The sequence below is a fragment of the Colletes gigas genome, unplaced genomic scaffold, assembly GCF_013123115.1.
Source record: "Colletes gigas isolate AHSC1104 unplaced genomic scaffold, ASM1312311v1 Colletes_gigas_Sc00013, whole genome shotgun sequence".
In the NCBI taxonomy this organism is placed as follows: Eukaryota; Metazoa; Arthropoda; class Insecta; order Hymenoptera; family Colletidae; genus Colletes; species Colletes gigas.
In genome coordinates, this window is record NW_025106642.1 from 4,642,648 (window position 1) to 4,655,363 (window position 12,716).

The window sequence follows — 12,716 nt, forward strand, 5'->3', positions numbered from 1 at the left end:
TTTGTAGAACGATTTGAAAAATTTTTTTTCCGTCGAAAAATTTCACACCTTCTCGAATTTTTTTCTCGAAAATGCGCAGGATTTCCGGGGTGTGTCTATTCACCAAAAATGTTTGTAATTAACCCCCGCAACCGAAAATAATTTTTGTAGAACGATTTGAAAAATTTTTTTTCCGTCGAAAAATGTCACACCTTCTCGAATTTTTTTCTCGAAAATGCGCAGGATTTCCGGGGTGTTTCTATTCACCAAAAGTGTTTGTAATTAACCCCCGCAACCGAAAATAATTTTTTTAAAACGTTTGAAAAATTTTTTTTGCATCGAAAAATTTCATATATTCTCGAATTTTTTTCTAGAAACTGGGTAGAATTCCGGAGGTATGTCTATTCACCAAAAATGATTGTAATTAACCCCTGCAACTAAAAATAATTTTTCCCCGGAATACCCCATTAAAATTTTTCCCATGGGTGGCCGAACACCCTGTATATCGTGGATATTGTAAAATTACGAAGCATCCATCGATTCGAACACGCCAGCTCGTAAAACTTTTAATTATGGAAGAACGAGATATGTTATGTTTGATTTTAACTTTATTTTTATATGGACTTTAAGCCCTATATGATAATGCATAGACGATAAGCACGCGGTACAGCAGCAAGACGTTCGAAACCTCCAAGGTAAAGTTAGGTAAACTTGATTCATTGTACGAACGTCCACGACTCTCGACAAGGAATTTCTCATAAGCGAGAAAGTGTATAATGCTCACGTGCAAACTGTTCGCCGACTCGTTTATAACATTTCTCGTCGAATAATTCTCCGATTCTTCTTTTTCACTCTGACGTCACAGAAAACACGCTTCACGACCACGCACTTTGCTTTCCAACGTTTCCCGATACTTGTATGCCAGATACAATCGTCCACGTTTAAGCCACGCGGAAACAGTGTGCCTTCCACATCGTAGAAACACTCGATACCATTCGCACAAATTTATCGCAAATAATTACCGTTGTCGGCGGACAAAAACTACCGGTGTTCGACGGGCCACAAATAAATACCGGTTTCCCATCCACGCTTGCCGCAAGATACCGCGCGACACGGAACAATGTTTACATTCACGGTCGTAAGTCGTGTTGTTATTGACACGTTCCTATCGCGGCACGTTCGAAAAGCCATTCGACTCGTATCGTTACCAAGAGAACTGTTCGCGAAATAGAAAAAACGAGAGAAAACAGATTCGCGGTGCGTCCGTTAGACCTAACCCATACGTGCACCCGTTGTCCCGTGGTAAAATTCGTCTACGTTACATCTCGCACGTAGACGCTTCCAACAATGATTCACTCGCGCGACGTGTTCATTAACGCTTAATTAAATGCAATTGCATGCAAGGCCTGGGCTATCATACGGCGGTTCAAAATATATCCGGCACTGATTGTAAATGTGCTACCGTGGACATGAAGCAGGCAACTTGAAGCACGTGCCACCTTACGCGTTGCAGTACAAAAACGGTCTGAGGCGCAGGTCTCAGCGGCATCGGCTGCCGTACGTGCTTCGGAATGTACCCGCCATATTAACTACAATTTCAAAGTCGACACCTAGCGGAAGAACTCCGAATTATTATCAAACATCCAATCCCTCTGGATAAACGGTACTTTTCAATGTACAGTACCGGATAAACATTTTTTGTTATGTAATTTCAGTATGTTGTACGATACGTGTCATATTGATTAATTAATGTATAAAAGAAGAAATAACACATGTGTCGTTGTAAAAAAAATTGATAAAAACCGTTGCAACAAACATATATTTTTATGTAAAAAAAAGTAAAAGAATCGTATAGATGAATTTAAGAGGTCCTGCAACTTTTTTTTAACATTTCAATTTTATACTCTTAGGCAATATACTTGAGAGTATTTCAATGAATTTTTACAGAATTTTCCATGCACATAAAACATGCTAAAGTCGCGTCAAACCTGAAAGATCACAAGCGTGATCTGTGTTATTCTTATAGTCTGTATATGTTATTCTAAGGTCGAGTACAATATATCCTTGCAAAATGTTTATCGATCCGGGACCGGAAAAAAAACTTTTTCGAAGATCGCTACCGTTTTATGTACACGCCAGAAGGCTTTTTTTTTATCTTGGACAGTCTCGTTTCATTCGGCAGACTAGGTAATCGCGATATACGCGCCAAAACAAAATATGTATTACAGAAGAACAGTATACGAGTTTCGGGTGTACCGACAGATAATTCTAATCATTTCTGAATTTTGCAAATATGTTCGTGAAACGGTACAAATAAAAGTTGCCTTTATCGCGTAACTGTCGCGCCGAGTTAACTCGGGCAATCGCCAGATGATTACGCCAAATTATGATTACAATTAATTACTAAAATAATCGATGAAATAAACTGAGCTATGTATAATTTCAAGCTCAAATTGTTAAACATACTTTTGCATTACTTATTTGAGAGATGGTAAAATCTTGCAAATTGATTGGCAATACTCTAACGAATGATCGATGTAAAAAATTTACATTTTTATTAGTGGATGAATCATCCTAGAACGTGCTTTATCATTTTCAAGCATCAAAACTGCACAATTTTAAAGTTGACAAACATCTTTAAGAAATTATATTAAGTGTTAAATAAATTGAACTGGAGAAACGTAATAAAATTTCATAAGCACTAATTTAATAATTTGAACCATAAACAAGACATGTGCAATTTGCATATACCTAAATATTATTAAACATTAAATATACTTACATTTTTCTGTTTGATATTTGATCTATAAATATTTTGGTATCAAATGAATACTTTTAATTAAATGTATACTTATCCGATAAAGTATGACAAATCAGTACCATAATCAATTAACTACTCAAGTCTGTCTCTCCGACCGTGAATCAGGCCAGACTCCTACTTTTGTGCCATGTCAGCTTTGCCTCTGACATTTAAGAGATTGTTTAAGAGAGAGAGACAGCGCAAACATGCAAGTTTGCGCCAAAAGATGAGAGATAGAGCAACGGAGAAGCCAAACAGAATGGCGGGGATAATTCTCCAGTGACCGTGAGCAGCCAATTGATTTTAATCCAACTTCGGCTAGTTATCTGCGCTCGAACATTGCAACGTAACTTGTCGACCTATTTTTTGTTACGGTTTTTCCGAAAATCATAATTTGCGCTCGACGCAGAACGTGTTAAATTAGATAAACGGCTCCAGATAAACGTACGTTCGGTTTAATTGATCGATCAACCTCCCTGATATACCGCGATAACAAAGACAGAAACTAAAAAAGCGTGCCAAATTATTTTTCAGACTTTATCAAAGTCGAATTACATTTCCCGGTTATCTTGATGCACACGTTCCGTCTTTATTGCTTCGATGTTTATACAACCATGAATAATCAGGCACTCGATTCTTAGGCTAGTCGAAAGTCGAAGAAACGTGTTACTTACCCTGTGCTGCTATTTGTGCCTGGTGTTGAGCCGCTGTTCTCTGTAACACAATAAAGTATCATAGATTAGTATAAAGCGATAAGTATAAATGCGATATAAAGCGAACGAATTTGCTTAAAAATTCTTTGAACGTTTCACCGTAGAGTAAGATAACAAGTTTTAAGTACATTTTGTAAAATCAAACGTATTCCCGACGCCTCGAGACTCTTCGAATCTAAAGAACGGCTCCTCGGTTTCGCGCCGAAGTAGTCGTCCTTCTTTCCGCTCTTTATCCATCGGAAATACGAGGACATGTTGCACTTTTAATGTATAACACGAATTCCACAATATTATCAGTCACATAACTTTACGTTTCATGGCACAAGAACGTTCACTGCACTCCGGTAAATTGTTCCAAGGTTCCCATAAAAACGTTCATAAAGTATTTATATAATTTTAGAACTAATCGGGACGAGTGCTATAAAAATAAAATTATTTTCTGTTACCAACGCGATCATAATCCTTAACGTGAAACCAAACCGGACAAATTGGCGTGTGTACACGTACGAAACGTGTAAATATTTAAAATTATTAAATCTAATTGGTAAAATCGCTTGCTACTTATGTGAGTTTAAAACTTTAAAAGAAACTATGTCCGCGATATCTCGTGGAACACTGTATACCCAATGTGATAACAACCTCGCTTTAAAATACACCGGCCTCACATTTGCGTTTCGAGCTGTTTACTAAGATAGTGTCTTTTATTTTTTTTTTTACGAACACTCGGTTTGTAAAAATATTGACAATATTCCGTGTGTTAAGTGTGAATTAATTGCGAGATTTTTGTTACGTTTATTTTAATGCAGTTATCAATTTTCAACGAGTTCCTGTAATTTAATATGACTTATGTTATACAGGGTGTTCGGCCACCTCTAGCAAAAATTTTAATGAGCGATAGTAGAGGCCAAAATAAGACGAAAATCAAGAATACCAATTTGTTGACGGAAGCTTCGTTCAAAAGTTATTAACGTTTAAAGTGCCGCCCTTACTGAATTTTTTTCTCGAAAATGCGCAAGATTTCGAGGGTATGTCTATTCACCAAAAATGACTGTAATTGAACCCTACAACCGAAAATAATTTTTCCACAACGATTTGCAATTTTTTAATTTTCTCGAATAATTTCACACTTTCTCTATTTTTTTTCTCGAAAGTGGGCAGGATTTCGTGGGTATGTCTAATGACAAAAACTGATTGTAATTGACCCCCGCAACCGAAAATAATTTTTCCACAACGATTTGCAATTTTTTTTCTCCGTTGAAAAATTTAGGCACCTAATTGGATTTTCAGTAAGGAATTTTTTTCTCGAAAGTGCGTACGATTTCGGAGGTATGTGTAATGATAAAAAATGATTGTAATTGATCCCCGCAACCGATAATAATTTTTTTAGAACGATTTGAAAAATTTTTTTTCGCCGAAAAATTTTAGCACCTACTCGATTTTTTTTCTCGAAAGTAGATAGGATTTCGGAGGTATGTGTACTCACCAAAAATGATTGTAGTTGACCCCCGCAACCGAAAATAATTTTTCCAGAACGATTTGAAATTTTTGAATTTAATTGTTAATAACTTTTTAACGAAGCTTCCATCAACAAATTAGTATTCTTGATTTTCGTCTTATTTTGGCCTCTACTATCGCTCATTAAAATTTTTGCTAGAGGTGGCCGAACACCCTGTATACGCATTGTCATTGAGCTGACATAATACGATAAAAATGCGGTTAAAAATTACACCGTGAAGGTAGAACCATTGTGAAGGGTAAATAAACAGTTGAACGAAACGTCGTCTGGCCCATATGTAACACATGTATGACGCAAATGCTATTACAACACCAAACGTCTCGTTAAAACATTATCGTCGTCGTTGAATTTATCGTAACGTTGAACGAAGCAAATCAATTTTTTTTTATATCGTCTACACATTTTTAGCGTAAACATGTTCCGTATACAATTAATAAATTACAGCAAAATAACGCCACGGACCAATTATTAGAAACAATTTCCACCGTGTGTTCTCAATACACCGCTGAACGAACAATAACTTGTATTCGTCTCGTGTAATCCACTTAAGATATGGAACTGTTAATTTCCCATTTAAATTCGAATCAATTATGCATTCGCGTAAGCAATCTTCAAAGCAGTCAATATAAGTCCTTTTACATTGCTAATGAAAGAATACCAGTAACGCGATGTCAGGCCACAGTATTAAAACAGTAACCGATAACTATAGTTCGATAAACGTAGCTCGTTCTATTTTTGAAACTATTACGATTACATTAAAACTGTGATTTAAAATTTTAACATTGAACTTCGTGTATGATGAAAAAGAAGACGATGTAAAACTACAAGAAAATGGTCGATCGTCGAATGAATATTTTTACTCTATGCTGATGACCCTTCCGTCTCGTTCGACTGGAACAATAGTCATGATTTACACAGGTTGTCGCTTCCGTAAAACGTTCAACAGGGAAAAAACGCATGACACAGTTTGCTTCTAAGACAACGAAACTAGGTCGGCAAAAAGAGGGGCTGCCAAACTGACTAAAAACAATACCCAGAATTCAATTTCAAAATACAGGTTACACAAGATTGAACGCGTTAAATGATGCATTCGAACTGAACATTTTCATACGGTTATATATATATTATTGTACTTTGTTCTTAATATAACCGCGTGTCGAGTTTGCGTGGCGTACGCATGTACGCCAGAAATTTGTGAAACTCGAAGAAGCATTATGCTCAAAAGGCAGTATACCCGAGCAAGGCGAAAGAAGAGAGCGAGGAAGGGTACCACGAAATGCTAGCTTTCAATTTAGAAGAACCGAACAATAGAGGAGCTTCGTCGATGAACTCGAGACATACTCCGTGACCGCAAGTCACCATTCAGCGTCTTCTATACAGCGGTTGAAAATACCGCAGCTCGATGTGAATCTCTTTTTTTTCATTCATAACGATAGATAAATGCATAAACAGGTAAGCAAAGGTCGCTTCTCGAACGAAATGGTATCGATAATTCCCAAGATCCAGCTTAGACGGACTTTATACCAAACTGCGCAATTTCGAAACATCGAAGGTCACGATGATACACCAATTACATTTTTTAAACTTAACATCTGAAATTCAAATTTTTATAACCGCGAACGTCGGCGTTGACGCAAAACAGGTCGCGAGGAAGACGAACCCTGCGCATTAAGTAATTCTAGAACGTGATTTTCCCACTTCTTTTCAAACTTTTGCTAGAAATTTTATCGTCCATGAAATACGTTTGTTCGTTGCGATTATAATAATATCCAGTTGAAGATATTCGACTCTATTTCTTTGTATGTATATCGAGTAGGTGTGATTGACTTTTTGCGACGAAAACAACTATTTACGGTTTAAAGAGTATTAATGTTTATACGGGTAGGATGGGCAATAATACGAGAGCGTCGTTTACGTTTAACAACCATCACAACACACTAGTCACTTTCTGTGGACTCGGGGATCAATCTTTATCAGCGGAGCGGATGAATTAATTCGAGACACACGTGATTCGACGAGAAAAGACGCGCACGCTTCCGTGGCACCTTCAGCGTTGCAAGTTCCGCGACTTACTGAGCGAAAAACGCGCCTCTTTGAATCTGTCTTTTCCTCCGCCTCGCATTTACACGTACACGCGTGCAAATCTACCGGTTACACGTGCATACGTACACACGGCTTCTCCCACCGAAATCTGTACGTCACATACTCATTCCCGGGTACTTAAACCACCTGCCCAAGGAACTCTATTTACATATTAAACCGAATCGTAGCTAATGAAAGATTTATGATCGCGTAAACTCGACGATCGACTTTGGCTCTGATGTAACCGAAACGTACGAGCAACAACGACGACCGTTTGTTTTTTTTATCGAATCTTAATAAACCGTGACGAAAGCGACGTTTCATTTCTCCGCGTTGATTCAAGCGTCTGTTTAATCTTTCGGTTAATCCACGCTGAATGGCGCACACACCGTGGAAACTGCTTGCTACGCCGGATTCATTGTTCTTTCGGAGTCTTTATTAGATAAAGGAACAGTGTTGTACGGAAGATAGTCCACGGAAAGAAACGATTGCCTCGAGCCGTGAATTCTTAACGAGTATAACGATATCACCGGTTAAATTCAATCCTGAGCGTCGTGAAATTGTCGTGGAAAAAAAGATGGAGAACGGAGGGGACAATTTCATACGGTGTAACGAAATTACCGACGGTATTATGATCGGGACGAGAAGTGAAACAGGTTTCGACGCTAACGAGTCACATGATATGCCCGGAAGATACGTTCAAATACGAAAAACAATTTCGCTGAAATGTGTCTCGGGAAAGATTATTCCAGCGTCTCGATATACGAAATGCAAACCGATTCAAATTGAACGATCGATGCGCGAAGTTATCATTTACATTATTATAGTAATAAGTAGAGGGGGGGAAAAATGTCTCACGGATCAATTTTCATTCGCGTGTCGTCGTTAATTTTAGCGGTAAATATACGAGTTCGGGAATCTCCAAGGTCCGAGGACCCGAGCGTTTACCAACGAAAGCACCAAATTTAGCAGAAGAAACTTATTAAAATAATCAGAAACGAGGCGCGAGTTAGCGACATCAATATTTGAACAGATGGAATTTACGGCTTCATTGCGAGAACCACGGCTGTTCAACAGTACGTTTCCTTTGATATAAACTGTATCACGCGAGACGTTAACAAGCGGTTCGAATTAAAATTTCTTAGCGAAATATTAGCGAACTGTACGAGATAGAGCTTGTTGCGCGAAATGTAAAATGGGCAAGGTTTTCTAGTTATAGCCAGCCGAATTGTGCGGAGAAAAGACGGAGACGCATAATCGTCGACGTCAAAACATGTGTTCTCTGCTTTCAAAGATCATCCTTTTGTTCACGGAGATACCATTGTTAGGGACGGACCAGCAGTGGTTGTTCGTTTTTAAAATGTCACGCTCTGCCGAGAGCAGAAACGTTGGAACGAAGAACCTGGTGCAATTTTGAGTTCCTCGTTTAGAACACGTAGTCGATACCAGAAAATTCGCAGGAAGAAAAGAGCACGCTATATCGTAAAACAACAAACAGTAACTCATGTAATATTATAATATATAAATATAACTGATTACACTTTAGAAATAAATGAAAACGTTAATTTTAACCTTTTTCACGAAGATTTGATCACCGATTGACATTCAAAAACCGGAATCACTCGGAAGCAATTATAAAAAAAAAATTAATTAACGATCAGACTGTATTTAAAATAGAATCGATGACTCATTTCCAATACTATCTTCAGCAAATTAAACAAGCTACCTGCTGAAGAAATATTAAATTCAGGGAATATTTTTCTATTTCAAAGAACAGCAACAAGTGAACTATAGATTTCCTTTTAATTCGTAATTGTCTGGTGCTGCAATATACACGTTATCTTCCAGTCAACAAGATAGCCTCGTTGAGTTATCTTGTACACCGTACTGAAACTGAGATTTAAAGAGAGTCCTTAGACCGAATTTTCGTTGAACGTATAAGATCTGGCTAGTTAGAACTGGCTGCTGAAGCCTTAAAGATGTTTAATGCAAGAAATTGATCTAAAAGGCTTGAAAAATGTTTACACTACATCCATGCGCGAACAAGTATTTTCCTCGTTACTTGTATTCGAGTGTAAACGCAAGAAAAAACTAAATGTGGAAGCAAACTCGAAACTACTAATTTCCAATATTGCTAGCTTAGTTTGTACAATTAGTAGCTCAACCAGTTAGCTGTGTTTGACGACTATATAAGTCATGTGTAAAATTAGTTACCATTTGTTATTTTAAATTTCAATATGTTTAGAATCTTTGGAGGTCAAAACGAAATAAAACAAACAAGTGCGCGCTATGAAAAGAGAGTTAAATTTGATCAGCAATAACGTTCAACAGGTTTTATTCTGTTTTTTCGAAAACTAATTAAATTCTTGCGTCAAATGGTGCGCCTTAAGAAAAATAATGTAAAATCGATTCAGTACCAGTGGACAAACGAAGGCTAATGAATGTATAGTATGTTTTAAATTTTATTACATACATTTGCATTCTAAATGAACCGAACAAAGTAACCAATACATTATTCTGCATCATATAAATGCATAAACATAAAAGTAGACAAAAGCAAACGAGTGTATATAAAGAAAGTAAGATTGTCCGATTCGTCGTTTCCGAATAGAAGATTTCATAATCAGAAAGTTTGAGGACCAATTGATACCCTTATTGACATACATCGTAGATCCTACACATCGAATTACACTAATTCTATTATAATCTTGAGCGAAGGTGAGCATTTGTTTGGATAGGACTATTATTTACTATGAATGAGCTATATCACTTGATGAGTATCATTCTCAGTTCCTACACCGCATGAAACATTATCTACTGGATCACATTCGTCGGGAAAAGAATGATATTTTTATCAATTGCTGCTCAGAAGGGTAACACAGAGATCTATTTCCAACGTGAATTCACGATGCTCGGTCGGTAAATAATTATTATGGAGTTTTTATGTTTAATCTTACAAAAATAACATATCGTACTCTTAGATGGTGCTTTCATCCTTCGTACTGTGCCTCGATGGCTTAATGAATCTCATTGGATGCTCGTTTTAATCTTGATCTTTAAATGCACGATTAATTTTAAACAATATTATCAATATATTATTGAGATATCAGAACTTAGCGCATTGAAAACCTTAACCGGACTTGAAAGACCCAGAATGTTAATGAAAAACAAGGGATTTCTAGTAGACTTAATACATCCGTGTTCCCTTATTCCGCGAGTCTCGAAACGCGTGAAAAATTCAATAGAAATTTCTCCGAAGGAACACATTTAAATTACTCACCGCTTTCCTCTTGTCCTCCGAACTAAGAGCACTGTGACTTCTGTGTCTGATGAGATCCATAACTTTGCTCACAGGGTTTCTGCTGCTTTCCGATCCTGCTCGGGGACGTCCCATAGATTCCTTTCCATCTTTGTGTTCCTTAGAATCTTTGTGGTGATCCTTATCTGTACGTACATCAGTCGACGAACTGCCATGCGAGCCTCTGTGCAAGGAATGCTAGAAAACAGCAACATTGAAATAGTATGACAAATCAGCCCAACGACTCTTTCAACAATACGCTGTTCAAATTAATTAGAGGATCACCATCATTGAGGTATATTTAATGCACAGTATTTAACCTATCCATGTGAGTTGGCTTATTACCCAGAATTGTCTTTTCAGAAACATGAACCCCCAATTGTTTCGAACGGCGTACGGATATTAATATTTTGCGGTCAGATGTAAATAACGAGTATTGACAACAAACTTCGGATATGTGCGTGCTTATTTTTGCTCTAGAATTACCAGGAAAAATTTGAGGCGCGACATTTTCTACCTGAATTTACAACCGACCGCAAAGTCTTAATATTGCACGTTAGGTTAAATAGTCGTAGCGTAAGCGTAATTTTACCTGCACAGCGCTCTTCATATTTGCTATAATACTGGGTTTCCTTTTACTAGCATCAGATTTGCTCCTCGGTCTAAACGCGTCAAAGAGTGCCGGTTTTCTTGTGGGGCTGGCGGTCTCATCGATAGTTCCGCCGCTTCTTCTACGTTCAGCGCTATTACTACGGCTATTGCTCCGACTGGTGGATCCAGACTGAGTGCCTGAAGCTTTCTTACCACCCTTGCCTGAACTCGACGAACTCGACGGCTCTGGTTGCTGTGGAAGAGGAGTCGACTTCCCGGAACCAGGAGCACTTCCCGAGGACGGCTTCCTGATAGTCCTCGAATGTGATCCCCATGTTCCTGCGTATAAAAATGGTAAAAATTCGGTATCCAACATTGTTTTCAAACAAACGGCGAGGAAACTAGCAGTTCTAGAAGCTATCATAACAAACTGTTCCTTGTTTGAGCATCGATACATTTATCGCGGAACGTGATAAAAAGTTTGACTGCAACATTCGATAGAACGATAAAGCGTGATTGTCGTACCTGCTCGCGGTCTGTGACCTTGATCCTGAGATGCATGGTTTGAAGTATCCGCATCTTCGGTTACGATTGTAGGCAGAGGCTGCGATCCGAGTTCCTGCAAAAAAATAACATATTCGTGATTAATTAATAAATACACCGCTAATCTATGAGTTTTGTTAAATACATTTCATTTGGAATAGTGTTTAGTGGAATTTCAATCACTTTCAATTACTACTATAAATTGAAGAGTACTATAAAACTTAAATACTGTAATCGATTACAATATATCAAGAAAGATGTATGAAAATGTGTAAAATGAAATGGGAAAACGCTTGAATCGTTGCAGTAATATTACTAAGAAATAAAATATCTGAGTAACTGGTGAATATTTATAATCAGACAGTTCTGATTAGACTCGAGGAAAGATCATATAGAACAACAGAGGTCATTAATCCGTAAAATATTTTTATATACGATTTTTACTTATTTTCTCTGTATATAGGGTGATTGTTCTATTACCAAGGACGTTAATACATAAAAATGTACAGGAAACAAGTTATTATGAAATTTTATTATCCGCGGATTTAAAGCTACAAAATACAACGATTAGATATCATTGTTTAATCTAGAGAGCTAGTTGATACAACGTTTTTTATTTAACGAGATTATCTTTCATGGCTTTTTTGCAAAGCGTCTCGAGAAGGAAATTTCGACTTGCTCAGATGTCTTCCTCGATAGAAGATATCTTCCGAGATATCCCCAATGAAAAAATTATGCGAATAACATTCCATTTTATCACAGAGAAGCGCGGATGGCTGTATATCTCTGTTGTGTCTTTGATCGAAATTTTTCTTGGGATCCATCAATTTTTATTACACGAGCGGTCGAATTTGTTTATTATTGACAAAATTCTGAATCGAAATAAATAATACATTATTCATCGTTCTACGCGTTCGGAAGTGGCACGGTCGGGAATTTATTAAAAGAGAAACTCGGTCGGAATTGCATTCGAATTTGATACAGCCAGCTGGCTCTTTCGATTTTCCGGTTGCTTCGCCATCAACGTCATACAGTACCAAACAAACGTTCAGATTTTATACTGTAATAAATTATACGTTTCAAGGGTTATTTTAAAGTCGTATCGTCAAAGATTTGTGTATTTTTTCGTGGCTCCCTCTTAACGTTCATTGCTTTTAGTCAACATTGATCGAAAGACGTTAACATTAAATTAAA

General features: G+C 37.3%; 1 protein-coding gene across 1 annotated transcript in view; it reads right to left on the reverse strand.

The window, feature by feature from the left end:
• The window catches only part of LOC122399415 (dentin sialophosphoprotein), a 130,340-nt gene that overhangs the window by 78,562 nt on the left and 39,062 nt on the right, over window positions 1-12,716 (reverse strand). The window contains exons 4-7 of the mRNA XM_043400089.1: window positions 11,505-11,598; window positions 10,981-11,318; window positions 10,371-10,586; window positions 3,454-3,493 (exon numbers count right to left, since the gene is read on the reverse strand). Coding sequence (XP_043256024.1) covers window positions 3,454-3,493; window positions 10,371-10,586; window positions 10,981-11,318; window positions 11,505-11,598 — 688 coding nt within the window. The remainder of the gene's footprint in view (window positions 1-3,453; window positions 3,494-10,370; window positions 10,587-10,980; window positions 11,319-11,504; window positions 11,599-12,716) is intronic.